The sequence below is a fragment of the Protopterus annectens genome, chromosome 10.part0 (genome assembly GCF_019279795.1).
Source record: "Protopterus annectens isolate FY-2018-M chromosome 10.part0, PAN1.0, whole genome shotgun sequence".
In the NCBI taxonomy this organism is placed as follows: domain Eukaryota; kingdom Metazoa; phylum Chordata; order Ceratodontiformes; family Protopteridae; genus Protopterus; species Protopterus annectens.
The window spans coordinates 462,323,874-462,347,845 of NC_056744.1; the positions used below are offsets into that span (position 1 = coordinate 462,323,874).

The 23,972-nt window shown below is 37.8% G+C and overlaps 1 protein-coding gene across 4 annotated transcripts in view; it reads right to left on the reverse strand.

The window, feature by feature from the left end:
• Positions 1–23,972, reverse strand: part of SLC6A9 (solute carrier family 6 member 9) — a 1,267,030-nt gene that overhangs the window by 185,594 nt on the left and 1,057,464 nt on the right. For all 4 annotated transcript variants that reach the window (XM_044085361.1, XM_044085363.1, XM_044085360.1 and 1 more), the window contains one exon: positions 4,251–4,515. In XM_044085361.1, coding sequence (XP_043941296.1) covers positions 4,251–4,515 — 265 coding nt within the window. The remainder of the gene's footprint in view (positions 1–4,250; positions 4,516–23,972) is intronic.

The window sequence follows — 23,972 nt, forward strand, 5'->3', positions numbered from 1 at the left end:
TATGCATGGGAACGCAAGTCCCATACGCACGCGCAGTACATCAAAACGAAGAAGCAGTATACCACAACCGGCAGAAGAACAGTAATCCGCCGTTATAAAAAGACATTATTTAAGAAAAGTAAGTATTTCTTGTCTTAAATAATGTCATTGTATAATAGCAATAACTGACTCCATGGTTGTGGTATACTGAAGATTTACCAACGGTTGCCAACCATGAGTAAATCTTCAATATACCATACCACGTCGTCGGATATTGCTTTAGTACACACCAGCGATCACAAACATGTGCTTATCTATGGGGGAGGGCCTGCTGATTGCATCACTTGTGGTGGTATGGATGGCCACTGCAAAGGCCCAATGCACTCCTATCACATGAATGTCAACTAGCAAGTGCAGAGGTATAGGGCTGAACCCAATAACCCCACCCCTAACATACAGATGACAACACCTACTCACATTTTCTTGACTTTTACTTCAGGAAATTAATGGGTCATAAGGCTCTTGGCATGAAATAAAAAAATGGGTCCACTGGGCTGCTAGAAGGGACAGGCTAAATGATCAGCAAAGGGAGTGAACTAAAAATATAATTTGTTTGCTATGTTCGATAATAAAAATAACTGCTAAACTCTAGTCATCAGCTGCTGTATAGTTTTAAACCAATACCAGTATATATTCTAGTGATGTTTTGCTTAATTCAAAATTTAAAAATCTATCATGTTACTAGTACCTTTGCTTTGGCTGAAAGCGTCAATTTTGGTGTAGTTCACTAACCTATCAAGCCAAAAAAAAAAAATCACTTAACATGGTCAAAAGGATCTATTGTATGCCTCAAAATAGTAAATTAAGGATACATTTTCAAAACCTTTTTCCGGTGTTTACTGTTAAAGTTTGAATCAAGTGTTCTAAGATTAGCAGTGAAAGTTATATAACCACTCTTATTACCAATCATTTCATCAGGACTGTGCCCACAGAGGTGCCAGTGGTCATTTGTTCTCATTACTTCTGCTCCCTATCTCCAAAAGTCACTGACATATTCAAATGAAAAACTCTGTGACTACTGATGGGATAATCATCCATAAAATGTCCTTAGATGGTACCCTTAGCTTCAGAAATAAAAGAGCAGCTGCCTCCTGAAGTTTAAATAAAATTTAAAATAATTTAGTATCAGCTATATTGTGCCTTACTAATACAGAAGAAATTGATTTTGCTGTGTTCTCCTCCTAAAGTTGCTGAGGCCATCTTAGACGCTGACTGTTTGATATGGGACAAAACTGCAAAATTCCTGTTGTAACACTTAATATCAACAATATCATTTAGCTTATACCAGCTACATACTATATTTGTCAGCTTGAAAAAAAAAAAAACTGAATATGTACATCTGTAGTAAACTGAATGTCAAAAAACAGGCCAAATGGCTAAGTAGGAATATTAGTCACACCTAACAATATAAGACAATATATTCAAAACAATGTGAAATTTTTTAGCATTTTTTTCTTAAAATATGCCATGACTCTCAGGTATAGAATATACTTATATGGTGGACTCATACATAAATGTATATGTGATATGTATTACTAAACAGGAGTTTAACTTTGAGGGAGGCAAGCATAAATCCAGAGACAGAACACTTTCCTGCTCAACAGAAATATATAGGACTATGAGCAGATCTCTGATCATACCCAGCTATGTGTTCAAGACATGAACGCCAAATAATTTACCTTGAGAGTGAACAGAAGTCATACACCTACCTGCAATGAAAGCTGAATATAATGCAACATGTCAGGCTCTCACTGCCAGATGTATATAAAACTACCTCCACAGTCTCAATGATGGGTAGGGCAATTTCTATCTGTATACATATATCACATTTAAGAGAGATCAGAATGATGGAAATAATAGCCACAGTAATAATTTTCAACCTATTGCTGTCGGGCACACACAGTGTGCCCTCCTGAGAAGCCACATCTATGATCATTTAACAGGGAACAAGTAAATATAATGTCACTTGTCTTCAAATGCATCCTCCACACCTCCAAAGACAGACACTTTCTGACTGCATATGCCTTCGATATCTGACTGTGATCAAATTAAAAAGTAAGGGCTACAATAATGCATTTTAATTTGGTGGTGTCAGCCATATCGACTGCCCCTCCCTAAAACAGTATCAATGATTGCTTAACAGTGATCCTGTAAAAGCCATTTGCTTTTACACACAGTCTGCCTTTTCACATCCAGTACCAAATATAACAGGTAATTGTGTACCTCCTGTATATCTGACAGGGGCAAAGGATTAAGAGATAATGGTTACAGTAATGTTTTTGACTGTTACTCTCATGTGCACACACTACCGCTCACTGAAAATCTGCAGTGATCTTTTAATATTATCATGTAGCTGCCATTTGCTTTCACACACAAAGCCTCCCATATTCCACCACAAAAAGAAATATATTTTGTTTGTCCCTGATATTTGACACTAATATATCTTGTCTTCTGCCTGAAGTAGCATTTTCTTATTATTAACTATCCCACTCCCAACATGATCCATATAATATAAATTCAAAAGAGGAAAGATTGCTAATGTGGGCATTATGTACTGTTAACACTTACCAAAATTTATCTAGTCTCCTGTAAGAGAAAATTTACACTGAAGACCAATTTTTTCTACCACTGATTACCACCAGTTAGATTATTAGAAATCTTTAGGCATTAGAAATCATTTGGTAAGCAGTGATACTGGTTGTTGTGAAAAACTAGAGAAACCCATGTCAGCTCTTACAGCACAGCTTGTATCTCACTTTTGGGTGGAATTTTCATAGCTTATATTAATTTGAAGAGCTATTTCACTTGTAGGATTATTATTATTTTATTACATTTTGGAATAATTTCACTACTACACTAATTGTAATAATTAAATAATTGTTTGTTTTCTGTTGGTTGGAATTTTTATTTTAAAATTATGCCTTTTGCAACTTTAACAGTAAACAAAAGTCCAGAAAAACTGAAATACTTCAGTGCATGCAATTTTGCCCTTTGCTGTAAGAGCTGAGATAAATTATTACCAACAATAAAAAGGTTAAACATAGCTGATAAAAATACACTGACAAAATACTAGTTTTCCTGCTGAATAACTGACGCTGCTGTTGCTCAACAAAAAGAGTAACCATTTTGCTTCAACTAGCAATTTTGCTTTGCAAACCTCACAGCCACTAATATGCTGGAAAGTTATACTTAAAACTACATTTCAGTATAACTTTGTAGATACCTGAATGGAAATTTAATAATTCAGAGGAAGTGTTTTTCAGTGTAGCATTATCTTTATGCAATTTTTTAAACTAAAGGTTGACATGATATTTCCCTATTGTGTACAAGTTCTAGTACTGCATAGCAATTTATCATGCCAAGCATCCATAGGAATTCATGGAATATTCTGAAAATCTTATCGGATTTCAGCATAGCACAGAGTGCCTTTTACCCATTGTCTTTCTTCAGACCTACTGTTATGAAGTAGCAATAATGCAGTAAATCTTCCTTCTTACCCCAAATGGTCATGTGACTATATCGGTTACCTGCATTTTGGACTAGGCAGTATTTTTCAAAGATGACATATCTATTGTTAATAAAGAAATTCCTCCACTCCAGTGTAAAGAGGCATACTGAAGTTGATTAAACAAATGACAGGAAGTCTAGGCACTGAAGAAAAATTTTCAGTAAACATGACGGCTACCATACACTTTCTATAAGATATCACTTGGACAAAACACCAAAAAGAAATTACAGTTTACTATTCCAAAAATGTAAGCCTTTGGAATGCTGGATCTTCTCTATTGCTTCCTCTTTTCATTCAGCTCCTGTTATCTAAGACATCTCACATTTCCGCTCTGCAAATTCACCGTATAGTCAAAAGTATGTGAATGATACACTAAATGGTTCCATCAAGTTAAGCATCTTCACGGCCTGCAGAAATTATGCATAGCCTAGTTAAATGAACACTGACTATGCATAACTGAAGTGAGACACAAGAATGTAAAAACGTCAGACCAGTAATGGTATTAATTATAGAATAGTCCAAACAACGTCCTATGCACGGGGGAATGCACGGCCAAACCAATAGCAGCACAAACAAAAAATTAATTATAGAATCTAATGATGAACTCTGTAAATTATGGCTAAAGATGGTACATGAGCAGAAAGGTCTTATGACACACAAAACAATGGATAGCAGAAATGATTTAAATAAAACAAAGTCTTACTTCCAGTATTCTTCGCTGGGACTAGTCCTCTTCATGCTGTGATTTAGCCAGTCTGACATGTTTGCTGATACTCGTGACAGATTGCTAGAACTGTTGTGTGCATCTAAGACACCAGCACAGTCATTTGTGTTCCACGTGTTGCCACAATAGGTCCACGGCAGAAGGTTGGTCATAGAAAGGAAGAAGTAGTAGAAAGCAATGCAAATGACAACATTGTAATAAATACCAATGTAAGTTGAGACCACCATCATGCCGTATCCCACTCCTAGACAAAGGAGAAAAATGAAAGGTGATAAAATTAAATGACATTAGATTTAAACAGTATCATAAATTCTCAAAAAGAAATGAAGCAAGGTGGGCATTAAAGAGTTACTTTTAAGTTGACAGCTATTGTTCAGTTCTGCCTGAGTCCCTAAGAGTACCACTGTTTATCTTACACCAACATTCCTTTGAACATTAGCTGGTGAGGCTTCCATATGGTCCTTATAAGGACTTGTAAGTGTAGTATGTTACTGTCCTTTAAAGCAATTAAATAGCATTATAAAAGCAAAACAAGTAATAATGTGATAGTAAGAAATCTGAATAAATAAAGCACGGTTGTGTTCCACTTACCATAATTGGAGATGTTCGAGTAGATCAGTTTTGCAGCACTTATTCTTGGGCTCTTCTTTGCCATGGAGAAGGCCATGACTGGCCAGACTTTGAGTCTTTACATGATCTCTAGCCGATGAAGGGTGTCCATCTGCACCATCTTCAGGTTCTGCTAAGCTGTGAACAGGCAGTCTGATGCCTGAGGACAACACAACCTCTCAGGTTGCCTAAATTTATGTCAAAAGAAAGGAAAAACATAAGCGGCAGAGGAGGGATGATGTAAAAAAGAGGACTATCTGCAGAGGGAAAAAAAAACTTTTACTCCTTGCACCCAATAAAGGGAAGTCAAGTGGTCGGCAGACAGAGGGCTTGGAGGGTGGAGGTATATACTGCAACACTGATCTAGTTGAACATCTACAATTTTGATAAGTGGGACACAACAGTACTATGTTCTTCATAGTTAGTGTTGCAGTACTGATTCTGGGGAGGACTCCCAAAGCTTAAAGGTAGGTGGGGGGGGGGGTCATCTGTATAACACTAGGAGATAAGATTCAGCAGAATGGCAGAAGCAAAACCTGCTCTAGCTCTGGAGACATTACCTAGGTTTTAGTGTTTTGTAAAGGTGTGCACTGAGTTCCATGTGACTGCCTCTAGGATAGGCTGGGTAGGGACTACTTTGAGGAAAGCCATGGTAGTTGTTCCACTCCTGTCTGTGTGGGCTTTAATATGCCAGGGTAAATCTTTTCCATGGTGTGAATAAAAAAACTTAATGCAATTAGCTATCCATTTTGAAATTGTGGGTTTGGAGACAGGCTTGCCTTGTTTACCTTCTGCAAAAGCCACCAGTAATTGCTTTGCTCTGTTCTGTTAGCATTTTTTGTCCTGTCTAGACAGTACCTGATCTGCCTGTGCACATACAGTGAGTGGAGACTTGCTCTGTTCTGTGGATTTGGAAAGAAGACTGCTAAGTGGATAGCCTGAATTAAAGTAACTTCTGCTATCACCTTAGGCATAAAAGATGTGTTTGCTCTGAGGGTGGCATTATACCTGTGGAAGACAGTGAAAGGTTCTTTACACATAAGGGCTTGCAGCTCAGAAACTCTCCTAAGTGAAGTAACAGCTGTAAGAAAAGTGATCTCCCATGTCAGCATTTTTTAGAGACGCAGTGGCAGCAGGTTCAAAAGGGGTCAACGTGAGTTTTTCTACCACATAATTTAAATCCAATGCTAAAAAAGGGTTTCTTCTGCGTGCTCACAAGTGAATCACCCCTTTTAGAAAAAGTTTCAAGTGGGAGTGCAAGAAGATAGGCAGGGTACTGTGTAGGCAGACTGACAGGGTAGATGTGTGCACCTTAATGCTGGAATAGGAAAGCCCTTGTCTAAAGGGGTCTGTTAAGTACTGCAAAACTGAGTTAATGTCTGTCTGAGAAGGGTTAGTAGTTTTGCTGTAACACTAGGTGGAAAAAACGTTTCTATTTTGCCAGTGATAATTTCCTGGTATACGGCTTCCTTGCTTCCCTTAGAATGGAAAGCACATCCTTGGGATAAGATGCAGTCCTTGATGTCAAAATCCAGTCTTCCATTCTGTTAACTGGAGGTTGGCTGGGATGAGATAGAAGACTGATCTGGCTTGGCTGAGGAGATCTACTTCCTGTGGTAGGGTATGGAATTTCCCTTCACTGCATGTCAGGAGGAGGGAGAACAAATGTTGCCTCAGCCAGAAGGGGACAATGAGGATTCTGCTATGTCTGTCTGCCCTAATTTTCATTAGTACCCTGGAGATAAGGGATTAGGGCAGGAATATATACAAGAGCCAGTTTGTCCCTGTGAAAGAGAATGCATCTATTTTCCACGTTTCTGGCTGCTGTTTTCTGGAGCAGAACTTCTGTAGCTGCTTGTTGTTGTAAGAGGCAAAATGATCTAATGAGAGGATCACCCCACTGTATGATTAGGTCCAGTAAGACCTCTCTCCAGCATTCCTTCACTGGGATCTAGAAGAACCCTCCTTAGACAATCTGCCAGGGTATTGTTCTGAGCTGGAATAAAAAAAGCTATGAAGTTTAGCCTTATTTCTTGAAACTACATCCAAATTTTCCTGGAAAGGTTGCACAGGGGATAAGACAGATATCCTCCTTGCTTGTTTATATACTACTTCAGTGTGGTGCTGTTGGTGCACATTTATAGGATCACTGGGCTTAAGTTCTGTTGAAATGCTTTTATGGCCAGGTAGATTGCTAGTAGATCCTTCTGATTTATGTGCAACTTTCTCTGCCGAAGTGATCAAATACTCTTCACATTCAGGGAATGTCTGAACTGTCTGTCGTGATGATGTTGTCTACTTCTGTCAAAGAGAAATTTGTCTCTGGGGTCCTCTGTACGGTGTTCTTCCATGACAGGAGCTTCTTTTTCAGGCATGGAAGGAGAGGCAGTAACGTTTCCAAGAGCTGGGAATGCTGTACCCACACATTTTTCAGGAACCACTAAAGTTTCCTCATATGTAATTTTAAAAGTGGGATCATGAAAATGCAGGATGCCAGGTACCCCAGTATCCTCCGGAATTCTCTCGTAGTGATGAACTACTTTGGAAGCAGACTGGCCCAATAGCCTGTCAAGAAAGCTTTCTTGTCTTGGGAAAGGAATGGAATCTATGAGGGCTCCCAGAAAGAGGATCCTTGATTGAGGAAGAGTTTGAGATTTTTGAAGATTTAAAGTGAGATCTACCATCTGAAAGCACTCTATGGTGAGCTGAAAGGTCTAGGGTCACTGATGTCGATACAGTGTGTCATCAGACGAGCTAGACATTTTCTGTAAACCCTGGACGCAGTAGCTAGCCCAAATGATAAATCACAGAACATGAAGTGGGAACCTGTTGCTATGAATTATAGGTACTTTCTGCAACTGTCTGCTATGGGAACATGGATGTAGGCATCTTTTAGGTCCAGAGTGACCATAGAGGAATCTTGGAAGATCACTGGCAGTAGATGTTACAACATAAGCATTTTGAATTTTGGAATGTTGAGAAAACTGTTTAGCTTTGAGAGGTCCAAGATTGTCCTTGATGTGCCCTCATTTCTTGGAACTAGAAATATCCTTGAGTAGAAGCTCTCTCCCAGTTGTCCTAAAGGGACAGTCTGGATGGATCCTTGGTGAAGTAGCTCCCCAAGGATGGGTGGTAAGAGTCTTTCTTGCCCTTTTGGTGGTTTTGGAATGCTAAAGAAGGGTGGTATTTCTCTGAACTGGATACAGTACCCCTTCTCTATGATGTTGAGAACCCATTGGCTCCTCGTGATGGATTTCCATAGATTTAGGGAAGAGGAAGAGTCTTTCTGACACTGTCTTGGAAGGGCATGTGAGAAGGGGTGAGGAAGACTGGGATAGAAGATAGTCACAGTTGTTCCATGTGGTGGATGGGTTCTTTGGGGCTCCCTGCTCTGTGTGATTGTTCTGGTTGGAATAGCCTGGATTGTCTTGGTCTTTTTTTCACAGGGAGGCCTCCCACTGCCTTGTCTAAGTGTAAAAAGCCAGGGTTTAGAAGGGTAATCCTTACTGTACCTTGGGGTCAGAGATAGGTCAAATTCTTTACATGTTTTGATTTGCTTTTATTTTTTATCCAGCTTCTCAAAAAAATATTCAGCTGGAGGGCCAAAAAGAAATTCTTTGTCTAATGGAGCATTCAGCAGTTCAGCCTTTACCTGATCTGACAAGGGCTGTGTCCCGAGCCGTGAATGTCTGCAGAAAACAGAACCTGTTGCAGCTGTTGTACAAGATGTATCTAAGGCTTCATGTTGCAGCTGCTGTACAAGATGTATCTTAGGCATCATTGCCACATTTTGGGGAATGTTTTGGAAACTTGAAAAGCTTCTTAGGCTGTCTCCTGGATTTCCTTAGATAAGATTCTATCCGCAATTTTTGTCCTGAAGAGATTCAATGTACTTTAGCATATGGAATTGACAATTCAAAGCTCTCACTGCCATGGTGGCAGAGGTATTCGTTTTCTTCCCAGATCTCTTACTTAATCTACTTTCCCTCTCATTGGGTAAAGGATTTCTGGTTGGTCCATTAGGTACACATTTTGTGGCTTCAATGGAGCCTACAGAAGGGTCAGCCTTAGGATTTTTATTGAAGTTCTTGTGAGATTCAAGCACTCTGTAAAATCTGTCCAGTTTCATATAAGCAGGAGGTAGAGAAGCTGGGTGTAAAGAAATGTCTTCAAAGACATCATCAATTACAATGTGTATAGGAGGAATAGCCTGTAGTCTGGGTGAAGGTAAGCTCAGCAACTCCCAGTAGTGGGTATAAGCATGTGACATCTGCTTGTGGGTTTTCCATGCTGATTTTGTCTTGCTGTTGGATTAATAAGGACTTCAGCAGAAGTAATGGTCATAGTGGAAGTGAAATCTGATGATTATCAGTGAATATCAAGGTTGTCTCAACCCAGACATCATTATTATAATTATTATTATTCATAATAATAATAATAATAATAATAAAGGCTGCCATTTTCTTGTTTTGCTTTTAAAGTATTTTGAATTAACAGAAGTGGAGGGAGGGTATACATCAAGTTATAAGTCCATTGTAAGGGAAAAAAAATCTATATTGCAATCTGCCTTGTTAAGCATAAAGGAGTTAAAGGCCATGAACTGACTACTATTGCAACTGGAAAAACAGATCCACTTTTGGATGGTTTCACATCTGAGTACTTCATTGAAAAATTCTTGAATTCAGTTTCCAGTCATCAGCTGAAATCATTCTGCTGCTCATATCAGCTACAAAATGATTTTATACGCCTGGAACATGAACGGCTAGGAGTTGAAGAGTATGTTGTATAGCTCATTTCCAAATACAAATTGTTTCTTTGCAAACTTGATTTGGTTCTTTCTTGCTTGTTTATAAACCATGTTATTGGAATTGATAACCAATATCCGATGTCACCAACCAGAATAAAATGCAATCCAATACCACGCACTCGAGTGGAAACAGGAGCTGATTCTCAGAATTGTAGTTGAAGCAAATCTTCAGTTTATTCACACAACACAGATAAAATCCAACACAATGTATCCGAACACAAATTAATATAACAGATGGTTTAGCGCTTTCATCTGACTAATGCAGATTTCTTCAGAACCATTCTTTACTCAATCTCATCAGCTTAAATATCCAACTTTTTGGCGCCAAAACCTTAATTGGTAAATATATACATATTCCATCAACAGCACTTTCCTCTCCTCATACATAAATATTTGTTTGCAAGCATCTCCTCCAATAAATGAATGACTAACATACATATAATATATATAATATATATAATATATATGATGTATATATAATAAACATATAAAACCTAAGAACATTGTAAAAAATTAATAAAAGACTGTTTACTTGATGTAATTAGTATAACTGTATTTACATTGTACTCATACATAAATCCTAAAAACACGTGTAAAGAAGTACTTATAAAAATTTTATATATAACATAATGAGATACTAAAAGGGAGAACTATATATGGGATTCCTTACAAAAAACAACAAACAATATTAAAGGGATCAACACTGAGGTGTGTAACCACTTTAAGGACATCCCAAAATCAAAAAGGCTTTATACTGATGAAATCATTAATGCCAGGGTGTGTGGTTGCATCTAAAAGTATTTGCCATCTACTTTCCAATGCCCCTAATTTAGCTTTCCAGTTACCACTTCCTACCATATTCTCTACTTGATCCAAGATGGCAAACTTGAACTCATGTTTCTTCCCCTTTACTATAATGTGTTTACTCAAGGCATTATTAAGATCGCCTTTTTTCATCTTGTACGTGTGTTCATATATCCTCGTCTTAAACTTTTTTTCTGTTTTACCCACATAATATGCGTCGCACATTATGCAGGTCGCCAAGTACACTATCCCTTGACTGTTACAATTTCCCTTTTTGAATGTACATTTACTATGTATGCTGTTCTTTAATTTTACACAACGCTGTTCATTAATCAGTGGGCATTGTTTACACATCCCACACTTCATTGTGCCCTTGGATTTATCACAATTCCTTATGATTTTGTTATTGTTCCTATTTTCTATCATTCTTTTTATGTTGCAGCTAGTTTTAAATGTGATACTAGGTATTTTTCCTATAATGTTCATGTCTTCCTCTTCAAGATTCAGGGAATGCCAATGTCTGTATAATATTTCCTTAACAACATTGGCAAATGGATTATACATAACTACACATACCCGTCTATTAAAAATTTCCTTTGGTTCTTTTTTCATTTCAATTTGTCCTAATAAAGGTTTATATTTATTTCCCCATTCAGAATTAACATACTTGGTTACGTCCGTAACCATTTCCCTAGGATATCCTCTTTCTTCAAATAGCCTTTGTATTGTACTCAATTCTTTAACCATGTACTCTCTAGTGGAAGACATCCTAGCAGCCCTTACACATTGGCCTTTGACTATATTCTTGAACATATGGGGTGGATGACTACTCCCATACTGAATGTAGTCGTTGGAAAATGTAGGTTTTCTGTATAATTGCAAAAAGAATCCTTTATTATCAGAGCCAATGTAAGCATCTAGATATGCTATGCCCTTTTTCTCTATAGTATGGGTAAATTTCAAAAAATCCGTAGTATTATTGATGTAATTAATAAATTCCTGAATACTCTCAGTTTCCCCCTTCCATACTATTAATATGTCATCCAAAAATCGTGTATACATGGACATGCGTTTGAAGTATTCACTGGTAAATATGAATTGATTCTCCCATTCGAGCATGACCATATTTGCAAATATGGGTGCACAAGATGCACCCATTGCAACTCCCCTAGTCTGTCTAAACGTTTCTCCTAGGAATTCAATGTAGTTATGATCCAAAATAACTTCCATCATGCTCATAATCAATTGAATTTTGTCCCAAGTGCAAGCTGAATATTTTAGCAAGCTCTTACTAAAAAATTCCAGACCAATGTCCCTAGGGATACATGAAAAAAGATCTTTTACATCTATCGTGATGAAAGTAATATCTTCATCCCATATATCATGTTTCAACATATTCAATAAATTCCACGAATCCTTGAGAAGATGCGGGACTTTATCATAAATATGTTTGGTCCAATGGTCCACTACTACTCCCAAATTAAATGTTTTTGACTTGGACCCAGAAATAATAGGTCTGTATGGTGGCTCCTGTACATTTTTATGAATCTTCGGGATCCCTATAATGTGGGCCAATATGGGATATTCATTCCTGACAAAATTATATAGGTCTTCATTAATTCTGTTGTCCGGTAAGTACTTCTCAATAATCAAATCTATCCGTCTATGTCCTATGTTAATCTGATTCCTGGATATGGCCTCATAATTACCTGACTCAAATAGTATGTCATGGATTTTTTGTTGATAGTCACTAGTGTATGTTATCATAATCCCCCCTCCCTTATCGGGTTTCATTATTCTAATTTCATTATTAGACATAATATCCGTTAATATTTTCCTTTCTTTCTTGGTTAAATTGTCTTGATACACACATGATGGTTCTACTCCTTTCATAATCCTATTATAAGTCGCATATATATCCCTACTGACTGCTTGTTCATACAAGGTCACCTGAGTGTTATTAGGAGGGATGAATGTACTTTTCTTCACCAACTTTTTTGTATAATCTATCCCAGGTCCATCAGTATCCTTAAAGTGCAAGGCCAAGTTTAGCCTCCGACAAAATAGTTTAACTTCTTTTATTACATCAAATAAATTAAACTTTCCTGTTGGTATATATTTCATCCCTTTACTAAACAAGGTGAACAACTCTTCCTGAATATCTAAACTAGTGTAATTGTATACCATAAATCCTTTAAAATTATATATCTTAGGATTTTTAACTAATATGTTAGTGTCTGTAGGTACAAGACCATGCGCAAAACTGGTCTTGTCACTGTCAGACCCACCACAGTATGTATTGTCTTTTTTCCTATTATTATCAATTAATACCTTTGTTGAAATCTCTTTGGTGCTGGGAAAAATCGTCCTCCTTGAAAATTTGCTTGGCCATCCTGTCTAGAATATCCACGTGTTCTTCCACTATACTCAGGATGGTCATGATTGGTTTCATTCCTACCTTGTGGCCATATATATGCTCTACCTCCCCTATATAATTCTGTATCTCTCTTAATTTTGTTCAATTTCCTATTGTAAATATTTTTTATTTTGTAACTAGCTGTCTGGAATTGTTTATAATATAGTTCTTGCCATGTATCAAATTCATTTTCCATAGTAATCTCATCATTTAATTCTTCCAACTCTTTAAGTAAATTAGCTATTTTCTCATCATTGTACTTCATCAACATTTTTATATACATGTTTCCAAACACATCAAATAATTTATTAAAATCATTCTTTGCAGTACTATTATATTCAATCCCTAGGGGCAGTTTAAAGAAGCGCAACCCTTTGGGTACAATTTTAATATTAATGCACTTCTCCGTTTTATATGTTTATTATATATACATCATATATATTATATATATTATATATATTATATGTATGTTAGTCATTCATTTATTGGAGGAGATGCTTGCAAACAAATATTTATGTATGAGGAGAGGAAAGTGCTGTTGATGGAATATGTATATATTTACCAATTAAGGTTTTGGCGCCAAAAAGTTGGATATTTAAACTGATGAGATTGAGTAAAGAATGGTTCTGAAGAAATCTGCATTAGTCAGATGAAAGCGCTAAACCATCTGTTATATTAATTTGTGTTCGGATACATTGTGTTGGATTTTATCTGTGTTGTGTGAATAAACTGAAGATTTGCTTCAACTACAATTCTGAGAATCAGCTCCTGTTTCCACTCGAGTGCGTGGTATTGGATTGCATTTTATTCTGGTTGGTGACATCGGATATTGGTTATCAGTTGCAGTATGACGGATCCAGTACAGGCTGACACTTCATTGTGTGGAGCGGAGTTTGCCTCTTTGCGAGCGGAAGTGACGACGCTGAAGGCGGATGTGAACAAGCTGTTGGACTTGGTAGGGAAGCTTACCACTTCTATTCAGGCTGGTAATTCTACCAGCTCACCGCAACGAGAGAATTATGTGACGACAACACCACCATTCTTAGCAGAGCGAGTAGAACTAAACAGTTTGGGGGATATACCAAATGGACAACAACCAGGCTGTAATAATATCACCCAAACAGGCAGGTCAACGACTACCATCGATGTTAAGGATACGGGTGAAAACTTACTTTCCGAAACTGATTTTACTTTTGACTTTAGCGTTTTTCACCATCGCAAGGAGACCGAAAGACTGGGGGCTAAACCTAAGGTATGGGATAAAAATAAAACGTATTCTAAAGTGACTAAAAAGAACGCCACTAAAATGAGCACAGGTATAGCGTTCAAAGACTTTGTGTTTAGCCCTAACATTGATGCTTTTGATAAAGAAAAATCAGATAGAAATGTATTGAAGAAAGGCAGAGAAAATAATAATAATTTAATGCAAAATTTTTTAAATGATGAATTTGTGTTTGATACAGATGTACAAAATGAAAATAGATGTGATAATTTTGCAAGTAATGGAGAGGTGAATGGTTTGAGAAACAAAATTTTCCTTATGGGCAAAAAGCTTATACAATTTAAAAGTGTAAAATTAGATAACTTATATTTGGAGAAGTGCATTAATATTAAAATTGTACCCAAAGGGTTGCGCTTCTTTAAACTGCCCCTAGGGATTGAATATAATAGTACTGCAAAGAATGATTTTAATAAATTATTTGATGTGTTTGGAAACATGTATATAAAAATGTTGATGAAGTACAATGATGAGAAAATAGCTAATTTACTTAAAGAGTTGGAAGAATTAAATGATGAGATTACTATGGAAAATGAATTTGATACATGGCAAGAACTATATTATAAACAATTCCAGACAGCTAGTTACAAAATAAAAACTATTTACAATAGGAAATTGAACAAAATTAAGAGAGATACAGAATTATATAGGGGAGGTAGAGCATATATATGGCCACAAGGTAGGAATGAAACCAATCATGACCATCCTGAGTATAGTGGAAGAACACGTGGATATTCTAGACAGGATGGCCAAGCAAATTTTCAAGAAGGACGATTTTTCCCAGCACCAAAGAGATTTCAACAAAGGTATTAATTGATAATAATAGGAAAAAAGACAATACATACTGTGGTGGGTCTGACAGTGACAAGACCAGTTTTGCGCATGGTCTTGTACCTACAGACACTAACATATTAGTTAAAAATCCTAAGATATATAATTTTAAAGGATTTATGGTATACAATTACACTAGTTTAGATATTCAGGAAGAGTTGTTCACCTTGTTTAGTAAAGGGATGAAATATATACCAACAGGAAAGTTTAATTTATTTGATGTAATAAAAGAAGTTAAACTATTTTGTCGGAGGCTAAACTTAGCCTTGCACTTTAAGGATACTGATGGACCTGGGATAGATTATACAAAAAAGTTGGTGAAGAAAAGTACATTCATCCCTCCTAATAACACTCAGGTGACCTTGTATGAACAAGCAGTCAGTAGGGATATATATACGACTTATAATAGGATTATGAAAGGAGTAGAACCATCATGTGTGTATCAAGACAATTTAACCAAGAAAGAAAGGAAAATATTAACGGATATTATGTCTAATAATGAAATTAGAATAATGAAATCCGATAAGGGAGGGGGGATTATGATAACATACACTAGTGACTATCAACAAAAAATCCATGACATACTATTTGAGTCAGGTAATTATGAGGCCATATCCAGGAATCAGATAAACATAGGACATAGACGGATAGATTTGATTATTGAGGAGTACTTACTGGACAACAGAATTAATGAAGACCTATATAATTTTGTCAGGAATGAATATCCCATATTGGCCCACATTATAGGGATCCCGAAGATTCATAAAAATGTACAGGAGCCACCATACAGACCTATTATTTCTGGGTCCAAGTCAAAAACATTTAATTTGGGAGTAGTAGTGGACCATTGGACCAAACATATTTATGATAAAGTCCCGCATCTTCTCAAGGATTCGTGGAATTTATTGAATATGTTGAAACATGATATATGGGATGAAGATATTACTTTCATCACGATAGATGTAAAAGATCTTTTTTCATGTATCCCTAGGGACATTGGTCTGGAATTTTTTAGTAAGAGCTTGCTAAAATATTCAGCTTGCACTTGGGACAAAATTCAATTGATTATGAGCATGATGGAAGTTATTTTGGATCATAACTACATTGAATTCCTAGGAGAAACGTTTAGACAGACTAGGGGAGTTGCAATGGGTGCATCTTGTGCACCCATATTTGCAAATATGGTCATGCTCGAATGGGAGAATCAATTCATATTTACCAGTGAATACTTCAAACGCATGTCCATGTATACACGATTTTGGATGACATATTAATAGTATGGAAGGGGAAACTGAGAGTATTCAGGAATTTATTAATTACATCAATAATACTACATTTTTGAAATTTACCCATACTATAGAGAAAAAGGGCATAGCATATCTAGATGCTTACATTGGCTCTGATAATAAAGGATTCTTTTTGCAATTATACAGAAAACCTACATTTTCCAACGACTACATTCAGTATGGGAGTAGTCATCCACCCCATATGTTCAAGAATATAGTCAAAGGCCAATGTGTAAGGGCTGCTAGGATGTCTTCCACTAGAGAGTACATGGTTAAAGAATTGAGTACAATACAAAGGCTATTTGAAGAAAGAGGATATCCTAGGGAAATGGTTACGGATGTAACCAAGTATGTTAATTCTGAATGGGGAAATAAATATAAACCTTTATTAGGACAAAATGAAATGAAAAAAGAACCAAAGGAAATTTTTAATAGACGGGTATGTGTAGTTATGTATAATCCATTTGCCAATGTTGTTAAGGAAATATTATACAGACATTGACATTCCCTGAATCTTGAAGAGGAAGACATGAACATTATAGGAAAAATACCTAGTATCACATTTAAAACTAGCTGCAACATAAAAAGAATGATAGAAAATAGGAACAATAACAAAATCATAAGGAATTGTGATAAATCCAAGGGCACAATGAAGTGTGGGATGTGTAAACAATGCCCACTGATTAATGAACAGCGTTGTGTAAAATTAAAGAACAGCATACATAGTAAATGTACATTCAAAAAGGGAAATTGTAACAGTCAAGGGATAGTGTACTTGGCGACCTGCATAATGTGCGACGCATATTATGTGGGTAAAACAGAAAAAAAGTTTAAGACGAGGATATATGAACACACGTACAAGATGAGAAAAGGCGATCTTAATAATGCCTTGAGTAAACACATTATAGTAAAGGGGAAGAAACATGAGTTCAAGTTTGCCATCTTGGATCAAGTAGAGAATATGGTAGGAAGTGGTAACTGGAAAGCTAAATTAGGGGCATTGGAAAGTAGATGGCAAATACTTTTAGATGCAACCACACACCCTGGCATTAATGATTTCATCAGTATAAAGCCTTTTTTGATTTTGGGATGTCCTTAAAGTGGTTACACACCTCAGTGTTGATCCCTTTAATATTGTTTGTTGTTTTTTGTAAGGAATCCCATATATAGTTCTCCCTTTTAGTATCTCATTATGTTATATATAAAATTTTTTATAAGTACTTCTTTACACGTGTTTTTAGGATTTATGTATGAGTACAATGTAAATACAGTTATACTAATTACATCAAGTAAACAGTCTTTTATTAATTTTTTACAATGTTCTTAGGTTTTATATGTTTATTATATATACATCATATATATTATATATATTATATATATTATATGTATGTTAGTCATTCATTTATTGGAGGAGATGCTTGCAAACAAATATTTATGTATGAGGAGAGGAAAGTGCTGTTGATGGAATATGTATATATTTACCAATTAAGGTTTTGGCGCCAAAAAGTTGGATATTTAAACTGATGAGATTGAGTAAAGAATGGTTCTGAAGAAATCTGCATTAGTCAGATGAAAGCGCTAAACCATCTGTTATATTAATTTGTGTTCGGATACATTGTGTTGGATTTTATCTGTGTTGTGTGAATAAACTGAAGATTTGCTTCAACTACAATTCTGAGAATCAGCTCCTGTTTCCACTCGAGTGCGTGGTATTGGATTGCATTTTATTCATGTTATTGGAATGTCATAAGTGGTGATTTGAAAATCAACTGGCTGAAAGTTACATTGCAAAGCTGTTAGGGCCATGTATTATGCATTCATCTCATTTAGGTTGATATGAAGTGTTATCATCTATTAAGACCAGAAACTGGGTACCTTGAACTAACAAGCAGATAGAACGGGATCCCTAAGCATAAGCTAAAGAAGCTGGAGTCAGAATTTGAACTTTGGATAGTTAGACTAACCTAATTCCTATATCTAGGTTTTAAAAATATGTCCACTTTAGGAACTTCTCCTTTGTGTCCTATGGGCTAGTAATTATAATGTCTGGTACATTTTCAGATTGGTACTAAATATTTCTGTGGTGTCTTTTTTTTTTCTTTTGTACACTTTTGCCAAAGGGAGTGCACAAAGACCTGTACCCCAAAACCCTTACAAACTGTCCTGCAGTGACAGATGTAACAGAACTTCTGGAATCTCTGTTCACTTTTGCTGAGTTGGAAAAACCTTCATTACCGCACTGAATCTATAACTGTTTCTAGAAAAGTTACTGACCTTGATGGAGTCAAAGACAATTTCTTGTAATTTGCCTTTGTTTTTGTCAGTATGGGACACACAGTCAGACAGGAAGAAAATATTTTGCTTTCTGAAGTGTACAATCACTTCAGAACCGTGAACCAAGTGTCAATGGCACAAATGTTGGAAGTGGACACATTGTCAAGAAAGCAGTGATGGCCAGACCTGTGGTCTACTGGCCTTTAACTTCACTAGTGGTGGTGGTGGTGGTGGGAGGTGGCAGAACTGACCTCTGGTGTGGAACACTGGTCGCCCATGTTGGTAATGACCAGGTCTAGGATATTAATGCCCTTGGTGGGGGTGTGGATAAGTTGATCCAGGGCATTGGAATTTATGAATTCCAGAAAATGCTGAGCAAAACAGTTGGTACATGAGTAGTTTTCCCAGTTAATGGTGAGGTAGTTGAAATTGCCCATTATTAGGGTGTTGGGTTGTACCCTAATATTTTCCAGTGTATCAAGAAATGAGGAGTGGGAATCCTGGGGCATGGTGGGGGATCTGTAGCAAGTTACAATTTGAACTGCAGTCTTGCCCAGAGTTAGTTGCACTTGGATAATCTCGGATGCATTATGCTAAGCAACTAGCCTGGAGGTGTGGATATCCTTAATGAATATGGACACGCCTCCACCTTTAGTGTTTCGGTACGGGTTTGGTTGCCAAAAATCAGCTCTGATTTTATCTGAAGTGGATGTGAAACTTTAGAAAGAAACTTTCCCTTTCATCTCCTTTGTACCAGTTAAGGAATGCTTGGTTGCATGTAAAAAAAATATCTCCAAGTGGTTGTCTAATGGGCACAGGAAAATAATTTTCTTGGGTGGTGAAAGCCAGGGTGCCTTTTTGGCTAGGCTTGTATAGGCCCTAGGGCCGATAACCTAGTACCTACCTATAAACCTGTGATGATCACACTGAAGGCTGCATTTTGTCCTGGAAAGAGAATGGGAAGGGAAAAAGACTGATTTAAAGGTAGCTTTGAAACCACGTTGGGAAGGAAAAGTGGGTTAGTTCTGAGAAACATGTGATCCTTGTAAAAAGACAAAGTAGTACTTCCTACAAATAAGGACCTGCAAATCTGAGGTCTTCCAGTCACAGACAATGGCTACTAAAGCCAGCTTCTTCCATGAGATGTACTTCAGATCTGCCAAAGAAGCTATTTCAAACAGGGGATGGTCTAGCTTGTCAGTTATATAGTTCAAGTGGAAAGCATGAGATGGGTTTTCACAGGGCCCCTGTGAGGACTGTTTGAAAAGCTTGTGCTGGGTCACAGTTGTGCCATTCATGAGGCTGTACTGTATAGACATGATGGAAACCTTTACCCTGACTGGAATAAATGAGAGCTAATTCAAACAGATGGTAACCAACAGCCAATCAATGAGTAGGTTGTGAGAAGATACTAGGAAAATAAAGAACTTCATCCATAATACACTTAACAGAATAAATGTGAAGACTGGACCCCTTTGTAGTGACCTCAGTTGTTTCTGAGATATCTTCAGAATGACCCAACAGACTAAGAGGATTTACTGACACAGCCATGTCCAAACTTGGAGCCAACTTGTGGCCCAATCAAATGGGGGGGGGGGTAACTCTGGCTCATACTATAGTAAAAAGGTTAGTTTCCAGGTATCTCATTCTGAAAAATACCCTGATTAGGCCAACCTCTCTGATTTTCAGTTCAAATGACAACTACAAGTGTGGCAGATGGAATCTGCCAGCAACCTCACATTCCCTGGGATGTGAGTAGACAAAGCTAGACCTACACCTTTTCTCTGCATGAGGGTGTAATAGTGTCACACCCTTTTCCCTTTTTCAACTGTCATACCATGGGCTGACTCTGTAGCAAGGAAGGAGTTTGGGTTTAAACTGACATTTCAAAGACTAGAAGGTGAGCAACACTCCCCTTAACTAAAGCAAGGTTTATGTGCATCCCTTTTTCTTGAGATTCCCAAACATCCTTCACATTGGAGGAGCCCATGAAGTGTACTCCCCTGTAGCTAATCTTGATAATTAGTGCTTCATTGACTGAAAGTGTAAATTCACAATGAGTTTGGATACAGCAGTATACCATTCCTGATCCTGGTGACATAGATATGACACCAGAAGATTAAAGGTGTCATAATGACTCTGATGTCAATGACACTTCATGTCAACTAAAGTACTCTCATATTAAGGCAGATGAAAGGAATGGTAAAGATTATGGCTACCATGGGGACCAACAGACACAGAATGGTTCAAGTCTCTCTCCTCTTCTGTACCCCTCACTCAGAATGCCAGACTTATAATCTTAGAGAGGAATGACTGACATCTGAGGCCAGAAGTGTATCCAGCCCTGCCTTACTAAGTAGAATACTCATGTTTTGTGGTAATTCAGGAAGCCTGCAACAACAGTAGGAAAAATGAAAGGCCTTCAACCATGATGTCTCCCTGAGATGGCTACTAGGAGTTAGTCATTCAAGTAATGGAAAGATCCCTTTCTTGCAGGGCATCCACTACCATGATCATAACCTTGGTAAATATTCTGGGAACATATGACTGTCCAATATCATCACCTCATATTGTAAATGGTGCCAAACCAGTGTGACAAAAGAACACCTAGTGTGGCTCCCAAACTATAACATGCCAAAAGCTGTCCATTATGTGCAGTGACGCATGTGTAGAAGCAGGATCATCATCTGCAGTTTGCTGTACCAGACATACATGGGGAAAATACTCAGATCAAAAATGGAACAGAAACTCCCAAACCCTTCTTAAGTAGAAGAATCAGAAGCAAACCCTTTTTTCTTTCCAAAAGGCAAGCAGGGTCAATTTTCCCATTTAGCAGTACAGCTTGGGCTTGACTGAGGAGTTCTACTGAGACAAACTCGACTTGAAGCAGACCTCTTAACAGTGAATATCCAAATCATACCAAGTTTGCTGATGACTGCAAACTGGGTGCAGTCATTGAATCCTCCAAAGATGTCAACATACTACAAAATGGGCTTACACAGACAAATGATTAGTGTCACAGCCACAGACAAACTAAACACAAACAATGCATTATCATCCCATTCAGCAAAGGAGAAACCCCTGCTAATTACTACATTAATAATACCCCCTAAGTTCAAACCCAGTGGTGACACATTTAGGAACACAAGTTGATGGTAGCCTTAGTTTTGATCATCAGATGTCCACAGTAGTAAGGAAGGCCTCCTACATTGCACACCTCATAAGCAAGGGTATGGCATCCAAAGCTAAGGAGGTTATAACTCCCCTGAACTCAGTTCTCATCAGACCAACAATACAGTACAATGCTCCCTTTTGTATGTATCTCACTAGACATCTGCAGCATCTGGAGAGACCTCAGGGGTTTCTCACCAAGAAAATTCAGGGCCTATTACACATGATCTACATGTCGTGACTGAAAGCCCGATCACTTTACTCAGTATCATACAGACTGCTAAGAGGTGACTTGTGCCTGGCCTACATAGCAGACTCAGACCCTGCGTTGATGAAGCCGCTGCACATCCGCAAATCCAAAGGGACAAGATTCACTTGCTCTCGGGATCTTAACCTAGTTTGCGACATTAACAGGACATGCTGGAAAGACATATGTCTCCCAGCGGTTGCCACTCCTCTGGAACAAACTCCCAATTCATGTAAAACAGAGATCCTCAATGGAGGGATGGGAAACCGTACACTTACACTTGGGGTTTCACCTATGTCCTCTTAGACAGGGGCAACCAGTGCTGATCTTAGATTTGCATGCAAACATAGAATACATATCTTGGTCCATAAGGGAACAATGGTAAAACATGGCTAGGCTTCTAGAGGCCTTAGGGCCAATAACCTAGTAACCTCCTATGATCCTATAAATAGCTTTGAGATATGGCCATATCAGACCACATCCAGAAGCCAACAGTAACTGGAGATGGTTATCCCTCTTGGAGCAAACTAAAAAGAAGTATCCTCCCACATTCAGTCCAGAGGAGTAGTCACAGCTGCTATAGAACAGAATATGAAGTCAGTTTCTAAGACTTGGCAAGGGATGTGAGAAAAGAAGATTGCTAGATGCTTGACCTTTTCCACTACCTGCAGGTGTTTTTTTTTTCTAAAGTGGAGGGCTCACCAGTAAGAATAGCACGGCGAATGTAGGAGGCATCAACATCAAGATCTTCCATAAAGGTCAGTGTCTCTTTCCTCTTTTGCTTTTTAAGTCTTTAGTGAGCTTGGGGCATCCAAAATAGCCTACCTCAGCTCCTCCTTGAAAAAAGACAGTCTTAGTCATGTCATGTCATATGGCACAGGGACATCTCAGATGCTGTGATCCTGAAGGTCCACTGAAAAGACATTACAATGATGCCAACCACAGCTCCTTGTCTCCAGAATCAGGGAATTCTGGATGTTCCCCAGGATCCTGTCCACAAGGGAGGACTGTCACTGATGTAAATGATATAGACAGTTTAATGGAAGAAGAATCTGAGGAGCAGAGAAGAAAATCTTTTTGCTTGTCATGTCCAAAGCTCTCAACCCATGGTAAGATGAATAAAATGTCTCTGTGGAATTTTTGCTGGACTTCAGAGATTACATAGGCATCTGCAGGAGGTTTAGATAGAGAGTCTGTCAGCCTTTCATAGGAGCTGACAGACCATAGTTTTATACTTCAAGGTTGCAAAGATAGCATCATTATTTATTTTACTTTATTTTTTTAAATTTTTATCCCCCATCTCTGAGGGACCCTCCTCAGTGGCTTCATTACTTCCATATAGTTGAACCATTAGGTTTGTAAGGATGGGGTCTGGGTGTCCCTGGCAAGGTATGAGCCCTATGGACCACTCATACCTACCTAGGAGGACCTATCAACCCATCCATTTTACCAACGGTGAAGGTCAGGAGGTATTTGAGCAGGTCAGCTAGCTGGTCCCTTAGACTAACCTAATGTAGGCTGCCTGTAGACTCATAAAGGCTGGTTGGATCAGGCAGCAGATATAAATGCTCCCAAAATCAACTCCCATCACCCAGCTTAGCAGGAAAGTCTCTGCCCAATGCACGCAGAGGTGACCAATATAGACAGCCACAACCATCACCAGGTTCCTTCCTGAGGATAAGCATCCTCTCCCGATCCTCATACACATTTGCCACTAATTAAACATTTGTCATCTGGGCTGCAGTCAGGGGTTCATCCTTCTATGCCATAGCCCCAGGGAAACAGATAGCTTCTTTTAGGACAAATTTTGTAAAGGGAATGACTCAAGTTACTGCAGCCTTTATCTCCAAATTTTTATTTAATCTTTTTGAAGATGAAGGCATGAAGGTAAGGGGCAATTTCACAGAGGACGTCATAAGACTGAGACACTTTCAAAATGTAGGATTACCCACAGAGGAGATCTATATGAAAGACATG